Source organism: Hemibagrus wyckioides, linkage group LG16 (genome assembly GCF_019097595.1).
Source record: "Hemibagrus wyckioides isolate EC202008001 linkage group LG16, SWU_Hwy_1.0, whole genome shotgun sequence".
NCBI lineage: Eukaryota > Metazoa > Chordata > Actinopteri > Siluriformes > Bagridae > Hemibagrus > Hemibagrus wyckioides.
The window spans coordinates 13,554,844-13,575,258 of NC_080725.1; the positions used below are offsets into that span (position 1 = coordinate 13,554,844).

At 39.9% G+C, this 20,415-nt stretch overlaps 1 protein-coding gene across 3 annotated transcripts in view; it reads left to right on the forward strand.

Moving 5' to 3' along the window:
- The first annotated feature begins 665 nt into the window (after positions 1-665).
- kirrel3a (kirre like nephrin family adhesion molecule 3a) overlaps positions 666-20,415 on the forward strand; it is a 99,016-nt gene continuing 79,266 nt past the window's right edge. For 2 of the 3 annotated variants that reach the window (XM_058411051.1, XM_058411053.1), the window contains exon 1: positions 668-1,307. In XM_058411051.1, the coding sequence (XP_058267034.1) occupies positions 1,253-1,307 (55 nt within the window). In that variant the 5' untranslated portion in view covers positions 668-1,252. Of the gene's footprint in view, positions 1,308-20,415 lie in introns of all 3 variants that reach the window. The other variant, XM_058411052.1, reaches the window with a different exon arrangement.

Here is a 20,415-nt window from a genome sequence, read left to right on the forward strand (position 1 = left end):
TTTTTGTTGATCTTTGTTTGAAATTAAAACCTGCAAGATTGATTTGTCTATACATTCAATATTATACATTTCACTGATGCTTTATTCATAAATGTTGAAGGCAGAAGCTCCAGATGTTTCTGGCACAAAAAAAAATCATGTTTCACATGGAGGGCTAGACTACAGCGCAAAAGGTGTGTCGAAAGTTCATTTTCCATTCAGTTGATTAAACTGGAGTTGTGTCTTTTGCCTCAGGTGTAAATTAGCGACACGTGTGTTTCAGTCTGTCATTCACACACCGGTTTAAATTAATAAATTGTACTATTAAAGAGCACACGAAAAAGTGATTAAGTATTATTATATATCATTATAATTATAATGATGGACTCTTTTAACAACTTTCATACCGCTTTGGAATCTATGGCGGATTTTTTTTTTGCCAATTAAAAAATTAATCGGTTCATTGACTCGGTTCTTTGACTCGAGTAGTCGAGTCGGCTCTGTTGGCTGAGCTGGAGAGACGTTTGTAAAATGAATAGTAGAACGCAATCGGGAATCATTTGGAACACACTGAATGAAACGGTGGAAAAGTTGAAGCTGGGGGTGAAGGTGGCGATGGAACACTAGAGCTCTTAAATGACACTTCAGAACAATTTGTTAAAAGTGGCTTTTAGGGTGTTAGTGCATGCTTTAGTGGCACGGCGCTGTTTTAAGCATGTAACGCATCGCTGTTCGTTTTGAGAGAAAAAAATAACAAAACAGAAGGGTTTTTTGGTGGGGAGGAGGCGACGTGCGCACGCGCACTCTACTCCCTGCGCCCCAACTCCATTCAGGTCCAGCGCATCAACTTAAGTGTGGAGCCCCACGCGCGCCCCTGCGTTACTCGCGCCTGCATCTGCGCGCGTCCCCTGAACGCCACCTTTCTCCCCCACCCGCCCGCTTGCGCTTGCCTCAGTTGAGCGCTCCTTCAGCACTCGCTCCTCGTCTCTCCTCTCCTTCGCTGTGCGTGAGCATCGTTCGTCTTTCTCACCAGAGCGCGCGACCAGAGAAAGCGAGAGAGTGACGGAGCGCGTGGGGCGCACCGGGACTGCGTGACACACTGCAAAACCCGCACAACACAACCGTGATTTCTACTGGAACAACAGAGAGACAGTGAAAACACGCATACGTTATACGGGACGATTTTTTTTTCTAACAAAGCAGTCTGAAAGCGGAAACTCAACTCTGAGCTCGCGAGTCCACGTCTGCTCGCGCTTCATTTCCAGAAGAAGAGATGTTCTCTCCGTTCGCGCCCATTCTCCTGCTTGTCCTCTGCCTTACAGGATTCGGTAAGTGCACGCACACTTTATTATTCATTTAGCATGTAATCCGTGTTGTTTGGTTTTGTTGGTTGGTTTTTGGATGGGTTTGAGCTTGATGTCTTTGCGGGCGCGAGCGCTTTCCCGTGTCATCATCTAAGGGAAAGTGCCTTGCTGTGGAAAGGATAAAGAGTTCTCGGGCTTGTTTGCAATGCCGCAGAGTTCAGATAATGGCTTAAATTTGTACGTTTGGGTTATATTTATTTATTTTTTTCCTGGAGGAAACATCCGTGCTTATTACACATCACATCGAGATCATGCTGAAGTGTCCATTAGATCCAGCCTCAGATCTATGTGAGTGTAATATACCTATTGTTTACCCACAGCTCGTCAGGTTTAAATGTAATTTGTAATGTATTTTATGCATCAGATCCATAATCATATAGAGATTTATACAGCCCTGCTGCCTCTTGTCTCCAGAGTCCCTGGTTGCATCCTCGGGTTTGACATACGCATCTTCTCCTCATGCAGGTTTCCTGCAGGTTCCACGGTTTCCTCCAGCCTTCCCAAAAACATCCAGATTGGCAGATTAGCTGTGCTGGATTGCCCCTAGGCATGTATCAAAGTGTACTTTGCGCCCAGTTTTCCCGAGATAGGCTCTGGATCCACCGGGTCAGGATAAAGTATGCTGAGGATTTCATCAGGATGATCTGGATTTCATTTCATATCAGCTGTGAAGTTGGAGGAATCAGTATCACAGACAGACAGGCTTTATTTCCAACTTTCCTTTCTGATAAATGATGTGCAGCTTTTTGACTTTTTTTCTTTCTTGGAGGTCATATCAGACCCACATCTAGGGTTAAAAAGTTCATTAGTTCAGTTCTATATTAGAGGTTTAGAGACATCTATATGAAACACACACACACACCGACAGACAGACAGACAGACACACACACACACACACACACACAAGCATTTTATTTGAGAGGAATCCAGATAGTCATTAAGCAGTTTTGACACTTACATCTAACAAAAACTGTTTTGTCACACCTATTTGCAATAAAAAACGTCAAACCCAAGACCTTTATCTACTTCATATCTGCTTCAGATTTAAGCTGATATTCCATTGTGTGCACATACACACACACACACACACACGTTTGTAACTCACTCACATGTAGAAGTTTCTAGAACGCAGCTGAATCTGAATTATTTTTCTCTCTGGGTTTCCAGGCTCCCCAGAAGTCCAAACATCCTGCTGTGTTTTTTTATATACATATATCTCAATTAAATGATCTTAATTTAAATTTTCCTCTCAGCAGTACCTTTGGTGCTATTTGTTGATTTTTTTCTCTCTGTTTGTACTACAGGAGAAGCGATACGCAGCTGAGCAAACCCAATTAAACTGGAAACACGGTAGAAAATCCTCATTTGAATCTGACACGTGCAATAAAGCTTTTAACGCCGTCACTGTTCACGGCCGCACAGGAGCTCTAGATCGAATCTCCAGAGAGCGCTTTTATTACGACTTTTATGAGTGTGTGTGTGTCTGTGTGTGAGGATGTTCAGGCTAACAGGAGAGGGTTTATTTCCCTCATTCTTGTCTTGAGATGGAGTGTTTTGGGATGGGACCCAAATGAGCACTTCGGTTTGAATCACATGACGAGGAAACATGCAGGTCAGGAGGACAAGACATGGAGTTTGAAATTATTATTAATTATTTTTTAACAATACGCTGTAATCCATATGCATTATCTATTAAACGTCTTTCCTAAGGAATCTTGAGAAGTCTTGTGAAAAAAAAGCACCCTAATTGGCTTCCACACTTTTTTTTGAATACTTTCCTGTGAAACTAATTTACAGTCACTTTTTTGATTTCACATAATTGTGTTTTGATATTTCGCATACACACACACACACACACACACACACACACACACATACATACATACACACGTACCTCACACCCTTGTGACAGACGTTTCCCAAGGCTCTTCACTGCTTCGTTTCGCACAACCATTCGTCATCTTGGTGCAAAATCAAATAAAAAACAGATCTGGATCTTTCTAGGGTTAAAAATATAAAGTAGTGATCAGAAATGAATGACATTTTACAGCTTTTTCCTGTACTTCCTGTTTCTTTCAGCTCTAAGTGCTTAAAGTTATTTATACTTTATCAAAACGTACTTGTTAAATTCAGCCCATAAAGTCACTTGCTATGCTGTAGCTAGTGTGCTGATTGTAATGTTTTTCAGTTATCTACTCTTTGTATCAAAACGCTCTTGTAGCTAGCATACGGACTAGCCTGCTAACTAGTGAGCAGAATCAAAAAAGCGAGGAAGTGAATTTAATTAAGCTAAACAAATTTAGACGTGTCTGAAAAGCGGGAGGGTTTTTTTTTTCTTCACTTTGATTTGAAGACGATGTAATTACAAGTTTCAAGGTTACTTGGAAGCTACCAAGAAAACAATGCCACTCTTTTCGGGGGTTTAGTGAAAAGACTCTTGGTCAAGATGTTTCTTTAAGATTATTAACATTCTGGAAATGTGGATGTTTAATGGATGATTTAATTTCTTGTGATATGTTTACTCAAGTTTACTGTATCATTACCAATTACTGGATCATGATGATGATTATCAGTAGTGGAAAAAATTCACACCGAGTTATTACGAGTGACTCCAAGAATCAATCATGTTGTTAAAGGAGACAGAGTCGACTCACTCGCATGTTCTGTCACCGTCTCTCCCGTCAGATGCAGAAGTTATGGCAGATTCTGTTCCCATCCCATTCTCCCTTCTCACTGAACTCTTCCGTTTGACTGCAGACATTGTGGGAACTCTTTGAAAAGTCCTGCATGCAACCCGGGCACTTAGAGGCATTATGGGAAGCTATCAGGTGCGCCTGGCTGAATGGTCTGCGTCTCTACAAGCCTCCTGGGATGGATTTTTGTTCCCCCTCCCTTTCTAGCTCGGCAGATCCTTGTGTTACAGACAAAAGGCCGGGTTTATTTAGCATCTGCTGACAGCACAATGTGAGCTCTGTGGCTGGAGAAACATAAGCACAGGACTTGTTTGTGGGCTCCGACACATCTTCCACAGACCACATCTTTCATCCCCTATCCTCCATCCTCTATCCTCTATCCTTTATTTTCTATCCTCCATCCTGTATCCTCCATCCTCTATTCTTTATCCTCCATCCTTTTTCCTCCATCCTCTATCCTCCATCCTCTATCCTCCATCCTCCATTGTCTACCATCCATCCTCTATCCTCCATCCTCTATCCTCCATCCTTCATCCTCTATCGTCCATCCTCCATTCTTCATTCCCTATCCACCATCCCCTATCCTCCATTCTTCATCCCCTATCCTCCATCCTCTATCCTCCGACCACCATCCTTCATTCCCTATCCTCCATCTTCTATCCTCCATCCTTTATCCACCATTCTCTATCCTCCATTCTCCATCCTCTGTCCTCCAAACTCCATCCGCAATCTTCCATCCTCTATCTGAGTCTTTTATCCGTGCGACGTCTTGCAAGTGCAGAAACCAAGTTTTTTTTTTTATTAAAGTGGAAGGATTTTTACTGATAAAAATTTCACTCTCTGTGGACCACATGATGCTCTCACAATCATGATCCACAATCACAACTTGATGTCCTCTCTCTCTCTCTCTCTCTCTCTCTCTCTCTCTCTTTCTCTCTCTCTCTTACTTCCTGTCTCTCTTTCTCTCACACACTCCGTCTCACTCTTTCTCTCTTTTTGTCTCTCACTCACTCAGTCTCTCTCTCTTTCACTCACTCACTCACTCTCATTCTGTCTCTCTCTTTGTCTCTCATACTCTCTCTTTCTTCCTGACACTCTTTCTTTCACACTCTCAGTCTCTCCCTTTCTCTCTCTCTCTCTCTCTCTCTCTCTCTCTCTCTCTCTCTCTCTCTCTCTCTCTGTCTCTCTCTTTCTCTATTGGATTTCTTGGCATCTTCCTCTGCAGCTCTCTGATTGCTGCTGAGTTCCTGAAGGGATCGTGTTAACTGCTTAAGTGTCAGGAAGAAAAGAAAAAAGAGAGAGAGAGTGCCAGCGTTGACAGCAATGCTTCTCTGCTTCGCTATTCAGTTCCCTAGCCCACGCGCCAAAAAATGCCGGCAATCAGATGATGTCAGCGTCCCGGCTGACAATTAAAGCAGGCGTTTATCTGGAAACGCTGTGTAGCTCTGGAGCCAGAGCGGTTCCTCCTGCTGAGTCTGATCATTCTGAGACACTTTCATTAGGAATTTGCTAAAAAAGTGTGACGTTATTATTTTGTAATAATGGAATACATAGAAGCACAGTTCATTTAGTCGTTACTACGAAATAGTAGAAGAGGAGTCATTGTTACCACAGTGACAACTTTCTATTATTATTAGTATTACTAATATATACTGCAGCAGTTCTTTTTTTATAATTCCATGTATAGTTACAGTTAATGCTTTGGAATGTCAGATAAACTCTTCTGTCCTGACGTGCATATATCGGAACTGGAGACTCCTTCCAAAAATTAAAAAATTCTTCTTAAGCAAAACGTCACCATAGCAACAGCGATTCATTAAGTCTATTTCTGATTGCATTTAATCTCATCCGCATTACAGTCAGCTAGCTTGTCCTGATGATGATGATGATGTTTGCATTCTCTACTGAACACCATACTGAAGTAAGCAGGTTTTCCGTTTATGGTTTTCCGGTCACCGCAATGTTATGCTCCTTATCTGGCATGCTGGATCATCTCCCTCTCTTTCTCTCTCTCTTTGCGGTTGTGTAATTTGATCCCAGCCCAGACCGATTAGTCCATAAATAAGTCAGGAGAAAATAATAACGGAGGAGCAGGAGATGTAGGGGCTGCTCGGCGCAATCGGCGCACCATCTGAATCATTGCGAGTGCATCTCTGCTGATTATGGTGTGGGATAAATGGCCTCCGGATTGACATGCAACACAAATGGCAATACCAGCCATGCAGCAAAGACTATTAACATCTAAGAGGCAAGTCCGATAATGGGAGTCGCTGTAAACAATTCCTCAAAGCTTTCCGTCAGTGTAATCACACTGCAGTTCTGCGGACTGGCACTAAAGCGAGGCCTTCACTTTTTTTTTCCTTTTTATCTTTCATATTTAACAAAATCCGCTTCCTTTGCTTCTTCTATCTAAACCTTTCCATTTTTCTCCTGGACTCATTTGAGCCTTTTTGTATTTGTCGACTCTTTTCTCCGCACACAGTAATTCGATTGTTCGCTTGCTGGAGGGAGTAGTTTCAGGAAACATCGGAACGAATTTATTCCGAGAGTTTCACGCTCTATATTGCGACCATGAATCACTGAGACGCCTCCATGTATTTGTCCAGTGCCGATTGCGAGCACTTGTTATACGGTCTTTGCTGGCAGGGGTTGAGAGAGTAAATAAGCTGGTAAACGCGCTGACAGCCTTGTTAAATTCTGTGCAGGATGAGGCGAGGAAGACATATTTTGCGTTGCGGGATGGGAGGCACTGTGAAGGATTTGGCTGCTGATCTGATAAGGGCTTCGGTGTCTCTGGGAATTGTGTGACAGAGCACGGAATTATGGCCAGATTGACTTGGCTGGGTCTCTTTCCGGGTTTGCACGGAGACTGATCACGTGTTACAGGAGTAATGAGTATAGCTATGGTGGCATTCCGAGGGGGAAAAGGTGATGCTGCAGCATTGAGTGCAAGCACCGGACTGGTTTTATTGAGATTATTATAAATCAGTCGTAACAATGAAACAATCCTAGTCTCATATCACCATAAACATATTTCTGCTGCATTATTGTTTGTGAAAAAAGAAAGAAGAAAACTCTGAGAAACATGCCATATTGTGATGGAAAAGCAAAAGCTACAGCCATGGGAGCTTGTAATAATTGTTCTCTGCATGCAGCTTTGCACTACACTGATCTTGGGGAAAAAGTCATTTCTCTAAAGGACATCTTTAATAATGTTCCTGCAGCAAAAAATAGTTTAGCTCTCAAAAGAACGGAACAGTCTGAAATTAGCCAGGGCCACAGAGGTCACATCAAATTGCCAGAAGTTATGAGGTTTTCTCCTTCAAAACAACTTCTCCCTTAAGATTAGACATGGATTTAAAAAATCCAGTGATGTTATTTAACCGAACATCCCACACAGTATCAGTAGCCATTACGTGACATGATCGTTTTTAATTTTCTGCACAAAAATAACTTTCTGATCCAGATGTAATCATTGAGGAATAAAGCAGCACTTGCCATGCTGGTCTGGGGAAAACATCAACAATAGGGTGGTGTGGTTTTTTTTTAATGTAGCACTCTGATTTCTTTCAGATATTTTTAGGAAACAATACATTAATATACACAAATATTGTGTCCTGTATAAATGATTTTCTGGCCCTCAGAAGACCAGAACTCAAGCCAAATCACAGATGAGTGGAAAAAAGCAAATTAAAAAAAAAAAAAAATTCCAAACAGTAAACAAGTTTAAAGCTTAAAGCCTAAAGCTTAAAGTTAAACTTTAATCCTTAACCTCAAACCCTAAAATTTAAACCTAAACCTAACCCCTACAAATAAACCTAGCCCCTAACCTGAACCGCTAAACCCAACCCCTAAACCTAATCCTTAACCTCTAACCCCTGAACCTTAACCCTAACCCTGAACCCTAAATTTAAACCTTGCCCCTAACCTCAACCACTAAACCTAACCCTTAAACTTAAACCCTAACCTCTAATCCCTAACCCTAATTCTAACCTCTTAACTTAAACCTACCCCAACCCTAAATCTTAAAACTAACCCTAAGCCTAGTCCTATAAATCCCAACCACCAGCCGAAAACCCAACTCCAAGCCCTAATCCCTAACCATAAACCCAAAACTCATAACCCTAACCTAAGCTCATAATACACATAAAACATAAAATATTAATGTATTACTGTGTGTTGAATATTTAATCCCCTCATCCATACTGTAGTCCGGAAATGTTCGCTATTGTCCACCACACCTTTATCATCATCATTATCACCATCATCATTGTGTTGCTTGTTTAAAAGCGTGTTGTTCTGCCTGAACTTCCTCTCCACCCATAAATGACACCATCTGTACATTGACAGGAACTTGCTTTCAGTGCCTACGCAAATTGCTGTGGCACTATAAATTGAATCCTGGCACACTTAGAATTCAATCAGCTGCATCCATCGCACCACAAATCACACACCCGAGTCTAGCCACATCCGTTTTCCACGTACTCCCTTGGCTAGGGCCCAAATCGAAATGGTCCAGCTTGAGTTTGTGAAAGACGCACGACCATATCAGTCAAACGCAAAGGCTTTTACTCCAGGACCCGTTCACTTGGGATGAATGATGCGTCCTGAAAAAGAAAAAGATCCCAGCAGTTGTCAGAGATGTATGATTTAAAAAACATGTCATTAAATCTCCCATATACACACATATATACATGAATGCTTGATTTGATTTCCAAGTCTGGATCAGTTTGTAGCCCACTGTTTGGAAAATATGAAAGTACACCTCGAGTTTGTCTTGAGTCATCTGTCATAATCCGAGATCATGTGTTCAGTGAGCAGGCTAATCACAAGCCCGCTGATTAGCAACAAAATTCACTGCCTGCTTTTTTTAATAAGAAACAAGGCACTGGGGACCAAAGGGTGGCATCACCTCCGATTCCTGCCATTAAGCCGTCAGTCATTGGGAATCAATCTGTGCTAAGTTTGCGTGTTAGTTAATTAGCTTGCTGATTTTTCAGTGATTTTAGGTGCATGGAAGGGAAAGTGGAGAAGTGCATGACTAAGTCGGCAACAAGTCAATTTGCACGAAGGAAAAACAAGGCTTCTACATTAATCAGTTTTTAATTTCCTAATTTAGTAATGAAAATGTTGTATATGAAGGTACATCCCCAAGCAGCCTAAGGCTTCAGAACTGCCCCTGGGGTTGGTATATTTTCATGCTTCTCTGATTATCAGTTAAGAAGGCTTTATTTGTCACATATACATTACAGCACAGTGAAATTCTTTCCTCACGTATCTCATCTTTGGAGGGTTGGGGTCAGAGCACATGGTCATCCATGATGCAGTGCCCCGGGAGCAGGGGGTTGGGGGCCTTGCTCAAGCACCCAACGATAGCAGCTTGGCAGTGTTGGGGCTTGAAGCCGAATCTGATGATCAACAACTCAGAGCCTTAACCACTTGATCGATCACCACCCCCAGTTAATGAACTGTGCGCTACAGCAGGGTTTAATATTTCCTAACATGTAGCCTTTAATTACAGAATGCACAGATTCCTTTATTAAACCTGAATGTGGTCAGTAGATAGCAAGCACACTTCTCCTGCTCTCTTCACTGCTACCCTGACTTGTTCTTCTGGCCCCTAAGGGTCTTTTACTCACTACTTTACTTTCTGAATTTGTTTGATGGTATGTTGCACTTAGGTATGTGATGGAGAAAGGCAGGAGTTTCGTGTTAGAGTGCCTCAGGGTTCTTCCACATGATTCTCATGGCACTGCTTTTAACCCATTATGCCTGGGGTTATTGAGAGGGATGAGAGTCTGTGAAGGTGGTGGTGGTGCTGGTCTCACCCACTTACTGGGAAAAACCATGCACATATGAATACACATTTATCCATAATACATGTAATCAAACAAACCAATAATATATTACATAAATACCTCCATAAAATTCCAGAAAAAAAAAACAAAAACAAAAAACAGGTGCTTACACAGAGACACAGGTTCAGTAAATTCACACCGCTGTGCACCAACATCCCTAATGGAAATCAGGTGCAAATTATCATCTCTGACTTGAGGACAGCAGAGTGATAACGAGATGCTATCGTTGAGCACGATCATCTTTTTTAGGCTGAATCATCATGTGATTACAGCTTACAATCCAAATGTGAGAATAAAAGCCCCAAGCTGCATGCCAACTCTTCCGGAAGGAATCAGGCCTGGCGATAACTGTGACAGAGTTTTGTTTCCGGCGTCTTCTTTGTGGAAAACAACCAGCCGGTAATCATAATTAAGCCACAAGAATGAAGAAATCCTGTAGCAATTGTATGTAATAACAAACAACTGTTTCCACTCTAAGATAAACCTCTGTCTCATTGCACATTATTTTAGTGAGTAGCCAGTGAGAATAAGGGCAAATTTTCCGTCAGAGAACATAAATCGTTTTTTTCCTGAGAACAAATCGGTCCGTCCAGGGATTTACCTGTCATCTCCGACTCTTTGAACAGAAAACCTTAGAACTCTTGGTGGACCATGGCAAGCATTGGGATGAGAAGGTCATCATCACAGACTCTGGGAAGGTTGCTTTGGAGCCTGCTGAAAGACCCCTGGATATCACAAGGTCTCTGCCAGACTTTTTGATGTTGTCTGGAGACTCTGGGACACGAAGGCCAATAACAGACTTAGGGCTCAGCTGATGGCAAGGAGAATGTGAAGGTCTAGGGTTTGCAAAGAAATTGCTACTATCATCTATGAGTACTTAATATATCTTTGTATCTGACCTCGAATGGAGTGACCATATCAACAAAGGCAACACTTGACTCGTTCTTGAGGCAGCATTAGACCTGTCAAGACATTCAAACATGAAATGATATGATGTGACAGAGTGACTTTGACATATGCTTCCTTTGACATCGCTGACAGACTGTGTCTTCAAGCATTATACGTATGTGCAAGAACTTCCACCTCCACCTCCAATAGGAACCATGCTGAATACCTGATTCTTGAAACTTGTGCAGCAGTTTGACCGGTGATGCGTTTGGCAGAACGAAGCTCTGAGCTTGGGGAGACTTAATTAACTCTGCTCTGTCAGTGGCACTGCTCTTTGTTTAACCTTCCCGCCCATGAAGAATCCAGCCCTCACTTTCACTGTTGGCCTGAGAGGACGTCTTCATCTTTGAATTACAGGGAAGCAGGGTGGTCATTAGCTTCACACATTCTGCGAGTCGGTGCCAAGATGGTGCTGCTCTCATGACAGACTGGAGCTGGAGCAGATTTTCTCTCTGCACTTGACCAGGCATGTTTCACTGACACACTCCAAAGAGAAATTCCCTGTTAAAGCCTGATGATTAAGGGGGTTGTGTGAGTGTGTGTGTGTGTGTAGCTTGTCTTTAGTAACACAGACTTAAAAAATATGAAATCATACAGTGGTTTAGAGTGATCCCATGCAAGATTATACATTTCTGTCTTATTATTTTACCAGAACGTTCCATCTAAGTGAAAAATGTAGCACAAAAATATTTTCCATTAGAACACTAATACTCAGATAAATTTAGGATATTTGGCAGCTATTTGCAAGGCAGATGGAGATTCTTTTTTTACTGGATAATATGGAAAGTTCTCAACAAGCATCACCTGTTGGGTGGATAATATATTTGGAGCGAAATTCAATTAATAGTTTCAAAGAATGTTCATGATCTAGAGCACTTAAATTTTTTAAACCAAATGGAAAAAACAAACGTACTTCCAAATATATTGGAAACCCAACATCTACTTGATTATTTAGTTGAACCACTCATGAACCATTTTTTTGCACCAGGGATTGGAGTCCTTCTGTTTTGACTGATTTAATTCACCACTTAATAACCAGGATTTCTATTTATCATTAATTTTCCAATCATGACACTCCATTTGAACTTGCATTGGACTTTGATATTTGATAGAAGAAAGTTTTCAGTCTTCAAGAAAGAAATCTTTCTTTCTATTTTTTTGTCAAACTCAGGATCTGGAAAGCAAAAGTCCTCCAGATGTAAGAGATTTGTGTTTGTACTGTTCTAAGGTAAAAGATCCCACCCTTGAAATCCCTGGGAATAGAGGAAAGTGTTGAATCAGGTGTGTTAAATGAGGTAGAAAGATAAACAGTGCAGAGAGCGCTGAAGCCCTTAAGGCCTGGAGTCTGACACTTGGTTGTTGTAGCGCTTGACCATTATTCTAATGAAAATTTGTAATTCGAAATTGAGTTTGTTACTGGACCAGAATTAAGGTCTGTCAAATATATGTTGTTTTTAGGCCATATTGAGGGATCAGAAAAGCATGATACCAGTAAGCTGATGATGTTCAAGGTCTATGAGGCTTTTGACAGGATGGTTTCAAGTCCAGCTTGTTATAGACCCAAGGCAAGGTGTCTCCTTTGCAAAGACCTGGTATGATCTTTTTCTGGTTCTGTTCCTACTGACTGAAGATGGTAAATGACAGGAGGACCTGGAGTTGTCAGATACACTTCCTGTTTCTCTAGATCATCTCCAACACCAGTAGCTCTCCTGCATTGTCACATCATAGCCGAGCTGGGAACATGCCAGTGTATTGAATGAGTGGGCTGCGAGTTATGCCTCTGTTATTTCTTCCACATGCCACCAGCTGGAGGAGAAAGGCCCTTTCATATGGCCGTGTTAGCCATGTTGGACAAGCACTGCTTTGAACTTTGGCTTTTGCTGCCAGGCAACAGAAGCAAGTCAGCAAAACTGTGGCTAAACATGGCCGAGCGGAGGCTGTGTGGTGCATGAAAATGAGCGTCTTTTGGGGTTCGGGGATTTTAATTTGCTCAAGTTGCTCTAATTTTGTTTTTTTATTCAGATGTTTGTTTATTTGTCTCTATCTATGGAAGTAAGTCTTAATCAATAAAGTATTGGCCTGATTCTTGGCAGTTTTGTCAGAAAAGAGAATATATGGTTGGATGAATCAGTCAGTAGAGCAAAAGCGTCTATAATAGGTGCGATTCTTTTTTTCTCATATTTTGTATTCTTATTTACTTTACATTTATTCGTTCAGCACACGCTTTTATCCAGAGTGACTTAGAAAAGAGGAAATCCAAGCAGAATGTTTTCTTAAAGGCATCAACCAGGAAGAAAAAAAGCCTAAGTATAGTATTTGATTTGCCTTTTAAGTTGAATTGCAAAATTAGTGCTAAAAACATAAAAAAAAATATTTTCTATTGGTTTTAATTTAATTTATTGACCTTTTAGCATGTTACAGGTTCATAACAACATTTCTATTGATTATCATTTATGTAAATAAATTAAGTAATTTATTTCTTAATTATTATTTAATTTAATGTTATTTTATGCTATTTAGCTTTATTTTATTTTATTGACCTTTCAGCATTAGGTTAGCACAGGTTCATAACAACAATCATTATAAAAAACCCTAAATTATTTTGCTGTTACAATAAATCCATGCTAAAAATAACAAATTACTAATTTCGAAAATATGATGTTGTTTCAGAATCTGCACATAAAGACAGATGTTGATCTAGCGGATCTCGATATCTTAGGATGGCCGAGAAAAGAGAGAAAATACAATATGAAAAAAACAAACAAAACAGAAACATGTAGGTGTCAATCCCTAAGGCAGATAATGAAATTTTAAGAAATACAAAATCATGCTTGCAGCATTTTATTTTATTATTTTATTTTATTTTTTCACTTCTGGCAGTTCAGATTGAAATTTAGCCCAGTCCAGCTCAGAGCAGAGGCTGTGTTTTGTTCCAGATGTTTGTTTGGGCAAATGTTGGTCAAAAAGCTAGCACTCATGCTAAAAAAAAACAAAAAGAGTGTAGTGTAGAGCACTAGGGCTGTGGATCTGTTAAACCCTTTTGTGAAGGTATATATGTGAGTGTATATGTTAGCCCAGAATGAATTGAGAAAACAAGGCATTATACATAATTCACACTGAATATGATGCAACAGCGGGAAAGACTCAAAAGACAGAAAGACTAAAAATCCCAGAGATCCTGATTTTATACAGTATTGCTCCATTCACAGATGGCAAGTTCCTTTTGACATTTCTGTTCTCTTGTCTGCTGTATCATATGCTCCAGATCCCGCCTTTGCCTAGCCAGAGATCAGATTGATTAAGTGTTATTGCTGGGAAAAGCAGAAGCTATGTATATAGCTATTATTATTACCATAGGTCAAAGGACAGATTTTTTTTTTCTTCTTTTGTGTGTGTTATGGACAGGAAGGTGTATTTATTCCAGCAGCTTGTCCGATGCTGAATTTTCTAACCTTGTCCCTTCCACGTCTTTGGAATCCCAGTGACCGACTCGAATCCTGCTTCAGGCAACATTCAGCACATTCTTTTTTAAGCCTTACAATACGATCCGTATGTTCAAGCTATTTTAATGTGTCCCTCGGTGATGAAGACCTGCTTACAGATGTCTTCATTTAGCCAGCACGCCTCCACTCCTGCTAAACCATGTGCTAATTGCTAATAAATAGAACACCTGGGGTAATAATTAGCGATAATTCTACTTAGCTAATACGTTAGCTGTTTTCTAATTATTCTTCGACTGATTTCGTAATTTTTTTAAACACATTTAAACTAAAAAAACAACCAATAGTGTGTTGACTTTACGTTAACAAACATTTGGAAAAATGTAGTAGGACATTTTGAGGAAATGTTCAAATCAGAGTCAAATGAATACATTTGGTTTGTTTGTTTTTTGAGTCAAACGTTTCTTAAACTTTCGCTTAGAGGCATGCAGAGATCACGAGGCTTACAGTTTGTGCCTTGGGGTTAAGTTTAACAAATCGCATATACAAATATACAATAATTTCAGCCAAAAACACACTGATTTGAACACAGTGATTGAATTAAAGATATTGATTCACTGAGCGATTCAGAGTAGAATCATATCTCATTGGATTTCACTTAAAAGTGGACCGTTTCTCTCAGAGACCTTAGATCTGAATGTGATCCTTGTGTTCTACCAACACCAGAGAACAGCCGAGAGCCCACTAGGGTTCTGTTCAAGCAGACTACATTACAGAGTCATTTAAATGAGTCATTGAGTTTTGTTTTTCTAGAATCCCTATCGTTTTCTACCAGCTGTAGAAGAAACCTCCAAAACGTTCTGCTTAAAGCCAGGCAGAGTGAATGCCGCTCATTTTTGGGTTCTTTCTCATGGAAATCCTCTCACCCTCATTAGCTGTGCTCCTATTCTCTTCAACATTGTGCCAGTCTCTTGAGCTGGAGACATCGAGTTCCTTTTCGTGCACCTTTTGATGTCTTTGGCGTGCCGTCGGCTGCTTTTATGTCCATCTAGCCTGCATAAGTAAGTGTCCTTCTTTCAATAAATCTCCAAGCTGTCCTAGTTTGTTCGGCCTAATGAGCAGCCTCTTCATGTTCTCATTTCCATCTGATTAGGTTACACGCTGAGCCCGGATTTGTGACACGAGGCCCTTCTTTTGATTTCTCTTTAGCAATTTCTCGTCCACTGGATATGTTAATACGTTAGAAAACGCAGAACAATTAAGTCACACGTCTTTAAAGTTGTCGGGGGATGCTTGTGTATTGCTGTTGGAGATTTGACAAGGATTTATGATGCTAGATGAAGGCGAGCAAGACATCAAGCACATCACAAGTCATGTTTATGAGGGGAGATGAAGTCAGCCTCTGCTAATATATATAAGTAAGTGTGTGTGTGTGTGTGTGTGTGTGTCCAAACCCACTACTGATCCTGCCTTTAAAGGATAATGTAAGAATGTAAGATAATAGTAAGTACAGGAAAATAAACTAAATGGAAGGGAAAATGTGGAAGAAAAGGAAAGAAAAGAGAAAAACAATTTTTGAAACTGTCTTTTTTTTGGGATAGAAATTTAAAAAGCTTCATTTTATGAAGTTTTTTTTACCTGAGAGAAGGAATCTGAAAGAAATGTGGGAAAAACCCCCGAAACAAAACAGAAAATGAAAATAAAAGAGGAAAACCATCAATGTAAAAATTTCCAGAATTCTATTTTGCTCTCATTTTGTCTTTGTTGTGTTTGAGATATAGAAAGTTTCATTTTGTCAAGCCAGATACATAGAACACTAAAGAAGGAACCGGATGGATGAGACCATGTGAAGAAAAAAAAGAAAAGCATGCAGTTAAAAAAAAATCCAGAATTCTGTTTTGCTCTTACTTCCGTCTCTATTTTTGTTAGAAATAAATAAATCTTAATTTTCTGAAGTACAAGAGGAAAATAACCACAAAATAAAAATATGGAAAAAAACAACAAATAAACAAAAAACAAAACTCAAAACAAATGAAACGAATGTGCAAATAGAAAGCAATTGCTAAACTCTGAATTTTAATTCTACTGTGAGTGGGATTAATATTAATACGAATGCAAACTCATATTAAGCAGACTCATGTCTGAGGCTATCTCAGGAGGTTCTGTTCACCTTGAGCTGCTAAGGAAACCTGATAATGAATGAATGAATGAATGAATGAATGAATGAATGAATGAATGAATGAATGAATAAATAAATAAATAAATAAATAAATAAATAAAAACACATTTGTAAATGACTTCATTTGGAGCTCATGCACAGCCGATGCCATTGTTGCCAATTTGCCAATTAGGAAAGTAATAGTTCAGGGGGACTGGGCATGATGATGAGCTCGATGATGTTCTGGAAGCTTCTGCTTTCCATTTTCACTGCTGGATCTTCTTTCACAGGCAAAAACAAAGGCAACTCCACGCCGCTCCACTCTAGATTGCTCTAAAAGAGATTATTTCTAACAATAATCTAAATGAACTCGCTAAAACCCAAGCTCTTTTATTAGGAGAGAAGAAGGACTTATTTGAAGGTCATATTTCTGATTCGCTCAGCGATCTCTTCAAGATATTCTTTAGTGCATCACATTACCCAAGCCAAAGAATTCATTAGTTTTATGAGCCACGCTTCATATTTCACAGCAGATGAAACAGTTACGGCCCGATTCCGTACTCGACGTTTTCATCCTCAACGTCGTCGTGGTCGTCTGCCCGGGAAATGACTCCTGTTCTGCTGGTTCTCTTTTTATGATCTTCCTTATTATTAACAGGTGACGCAGAGCACTATTGAGCTTTTTTCATCCAATTACAATTTACCTGTGCAGCGCTTGCTTTGATCTCCTCCTGCTAGAAAGAGAAAAAGATTTTTTTTCAATAGAGAGTATTTCAAAAAGAAACTTTTGTCACATTAAAAGCATATATCAAAGAGTCAGTCCACTCTGAGGGGAAAAACACTGAGATTTTTGTTATTTATTTATTTATTTATTTTTATTTTTTACAGTGCAGACATGGTTTCATCTGATCAAAAAAAAAAAAAGAAGTTTAATTGATTTTCTCAAGAGGTGCACCTTCACGTTTCAGGCTATAAATTAGGCGGATTTCTTCCTGTTTATCCCGCATTCGTACTACACGCAATTCAAAGCTGCAGATTTAATTAAACGTCTTTATAGTCTATTAGCATTGATTCTGTAGCATGAGGTCTAGGTTTTGAACTTTGTTTTGAAAAGCAGGTGAAGGACAAGTGGCTGCTCTGAAAACTTAAAAGAACCTGGTTCCGCAGAAAACCTTTAAATCCCATTTTTCTGAAGAACCATCACAATATGAGGTCACGTCCAGCTAGAATATATAATAATATATGGTATAATAATTTCTCGATTGTGAATCCCATAAATTTGTCTCTTTTTGTCTTCACTGGTAGAATTGTAAAAGACGAATCCTGTGCTTGTGAAGGTTTCCCCTAAAAAAAAAAAAAAACCCAAAAGCACCAAAAACTCCACAAGTTAGATTGCAAATAAAAAACTACAACAAACTTGTTTTAATATGGAGCTTTTTGTTACTTTGTATTTTGTAGGAAAATTGATGTGACCTGATAAAAGTACACAGTTATAGATGGTTGTACTTGGCATGAGGGGCTGGGTTAAGAGGTGGAGTTTTGCTTGTGACTATATTTTTATGATATTCAATGAGATCTGATTGGTTTTCAAGGGTAATGAGGTCGGCTTTCCTTTGGCATGAACAATCATTACGTAGATCTTTAACTACACATATGTTTGATTTTTGTGTCAAATGACTTTACATGGCACTTCCCCACTCAAACCCCACCTGCAGATGCACCTTCATTCTTCGTTCTTCTCTAATTGAACCTCTCGGGCTATAGAAAGCTCAAAGAGACCAGCGCTGACCTGAGCTCTATCACTTAGACACTCTTTCGATTTTCCATAAACACTGTGGAGCTGTGAGTGTGTCAGTCATCATTTGAAGCTCTGTCTGAGCTCTATGAGGTGCCACTTTGACCTTTACACCAGAACTTGGGCAATTTAGCCACTGAAAGAAACCCTGACCTTTTTATAGGTGCTTAGTCTCAGCGGGCTGTCAATTAACTCCCGCCGAAGTGTACGGAGCGTGGGAATAAAGCTCACCTACAGGATATGAAAAGGCCTTTTCTCTAATAAGAATGATGATTTTAATTGCTTTTGGTACATTGGGTTGTGTTTAAAAGAAATGAACTGCCTCAAAATGATTCATGTGTCAAAAAGCTTTCAGAAGTTTCCGAAGATTCAAAATCTATTTTCTGGCACCGACATCAAGAATCATCTGTTGTGACGCCTTGGTTCTTTGTATCTTGCTTAGATGACGGATGTATTAGCACTATATACCCAGCAAGAATATACTAATACAATAAACTAATATACTGTATAAGGACTGTGTGAAGGATGAAGGTTGTTTCAATCTTTGATTATATGTTTAAATCTAAAACAAAAAATCAGCAAAACATGTTATTTTTATCACTTGATATTTACTCAAACATGAATTTTGACATCTAAGGACCTCACAATATTTTCTGGCATTTTGGTTTAAAATGTTCTTCAGGACGGAGAACTTGCACTTTTTTTTGGTAACAAACAGATTTTTTCTCTTTAAAAGAAAAACTTGCTAACAGTTACTATGCTTTGCCCCGACCTGTGCTGCATTAAAACGACCCCATCTTGGATTATTTTTTTATTATTACCACAAACCAGATCATATTTTATTCTGCTGGATAGGAACGTCAAATCCTGCTGCCCTGTATCTTCCACAGATCACACACGCTATAACTAAGCTGATGTATGGCACTCGTTTGTTTGTCAGCGTTCATATTTCCCGCTGTAGGTGCCTTTGATGTCACTGTGTTTCATTTCGAGTCTCATTTCCCTTCCGTCGGCTCATTGTGATCTATAACATCTTGTGGTGTCTGTTTCAGATTAAGTACACTTTCAACACGCCAAAACCTCTTCCTGTTCTCTCTAGAGGTGTGGTCATCACTTATGAATTGTGTTTATAACCACTGAATCTGTTGGAAGAATATCTCCAGAAATACCCTGTTCAAGACTCCAGGCCTATGGTTTGGCATATTTCTTGGTGGCATGACCTGGATTGCACACTTGAACACCTTGCTGTCATCCACTGCTAAGGTATGAAGGTCCAAGAAGGAAGTAGCCTGATTCTTTAGCCCCAATGCTAAGTACACTCTAGGCACACTAAATCCTGCCATTTCTAATTCTTGAATTGTACTTCTTTTTTAAGTAGCTTTTATTTGTCACATATACATTACTCCACAGTGAAATTTTTGAGCTCGGAGCACAGGGTCAGCCACAATGCAGTGCCCCTGGAGTGGGGGGAATGGGGAGTGCTGGGGTTCCTTGCTCAAGGGCCCAAGGGTGGCAGTGCTAAGGGTTGAACCCTGCTTTTCCAATCAACATTGGAGAGCCTTAACCACTTGAGCAAGTGTTTACCTTAGTTATGAAGTGTATTTATAACATGCTAGAGCCCCAATTTGATGAATCTATCTAAAAACACTGTTTATGTCTCCAGGCTTATAGTTTGGCACATTTCTTGGTGCCGTAACGCGGAATTGCTTACTAAAATCATCCTGTCATCTATTACTAATGTATAAGGCTCCAAGAATGAAGTAGCCTGATTCTTTAGACCTGTGTTAAGTAGACTCTTAAAACCGAAAACATCTATCAGGGGTAGTGGTAGCTCAAGTGGTCAAGGCACAGTGTTGTTGATCAGAAGAATAGGGTTCAAGCCCCAACACCACCAAGCTGCCATTGTTGGACCCCTGAGCAAGGACCTCTCTGCTCCAGGTGTATCAAGTTGTATCCTGTATCAAGGTGACCCTACGCTCTGACCCCAAAAATTTGGGATATGCAAAGAAAGAATTTCACTGTGCTGTAATGTATAAGTTATAATAATAATAAAGACCACTATTTCTACTTAAAACTCCAGTTTGCTTATCAGCTCACAATTTCCTCCAACTTGGTGCCATGACCCGTAGAGAGGCACCAATCTGTCGCATGTCGCTGTAAACTAAATGAAGTTATCTACT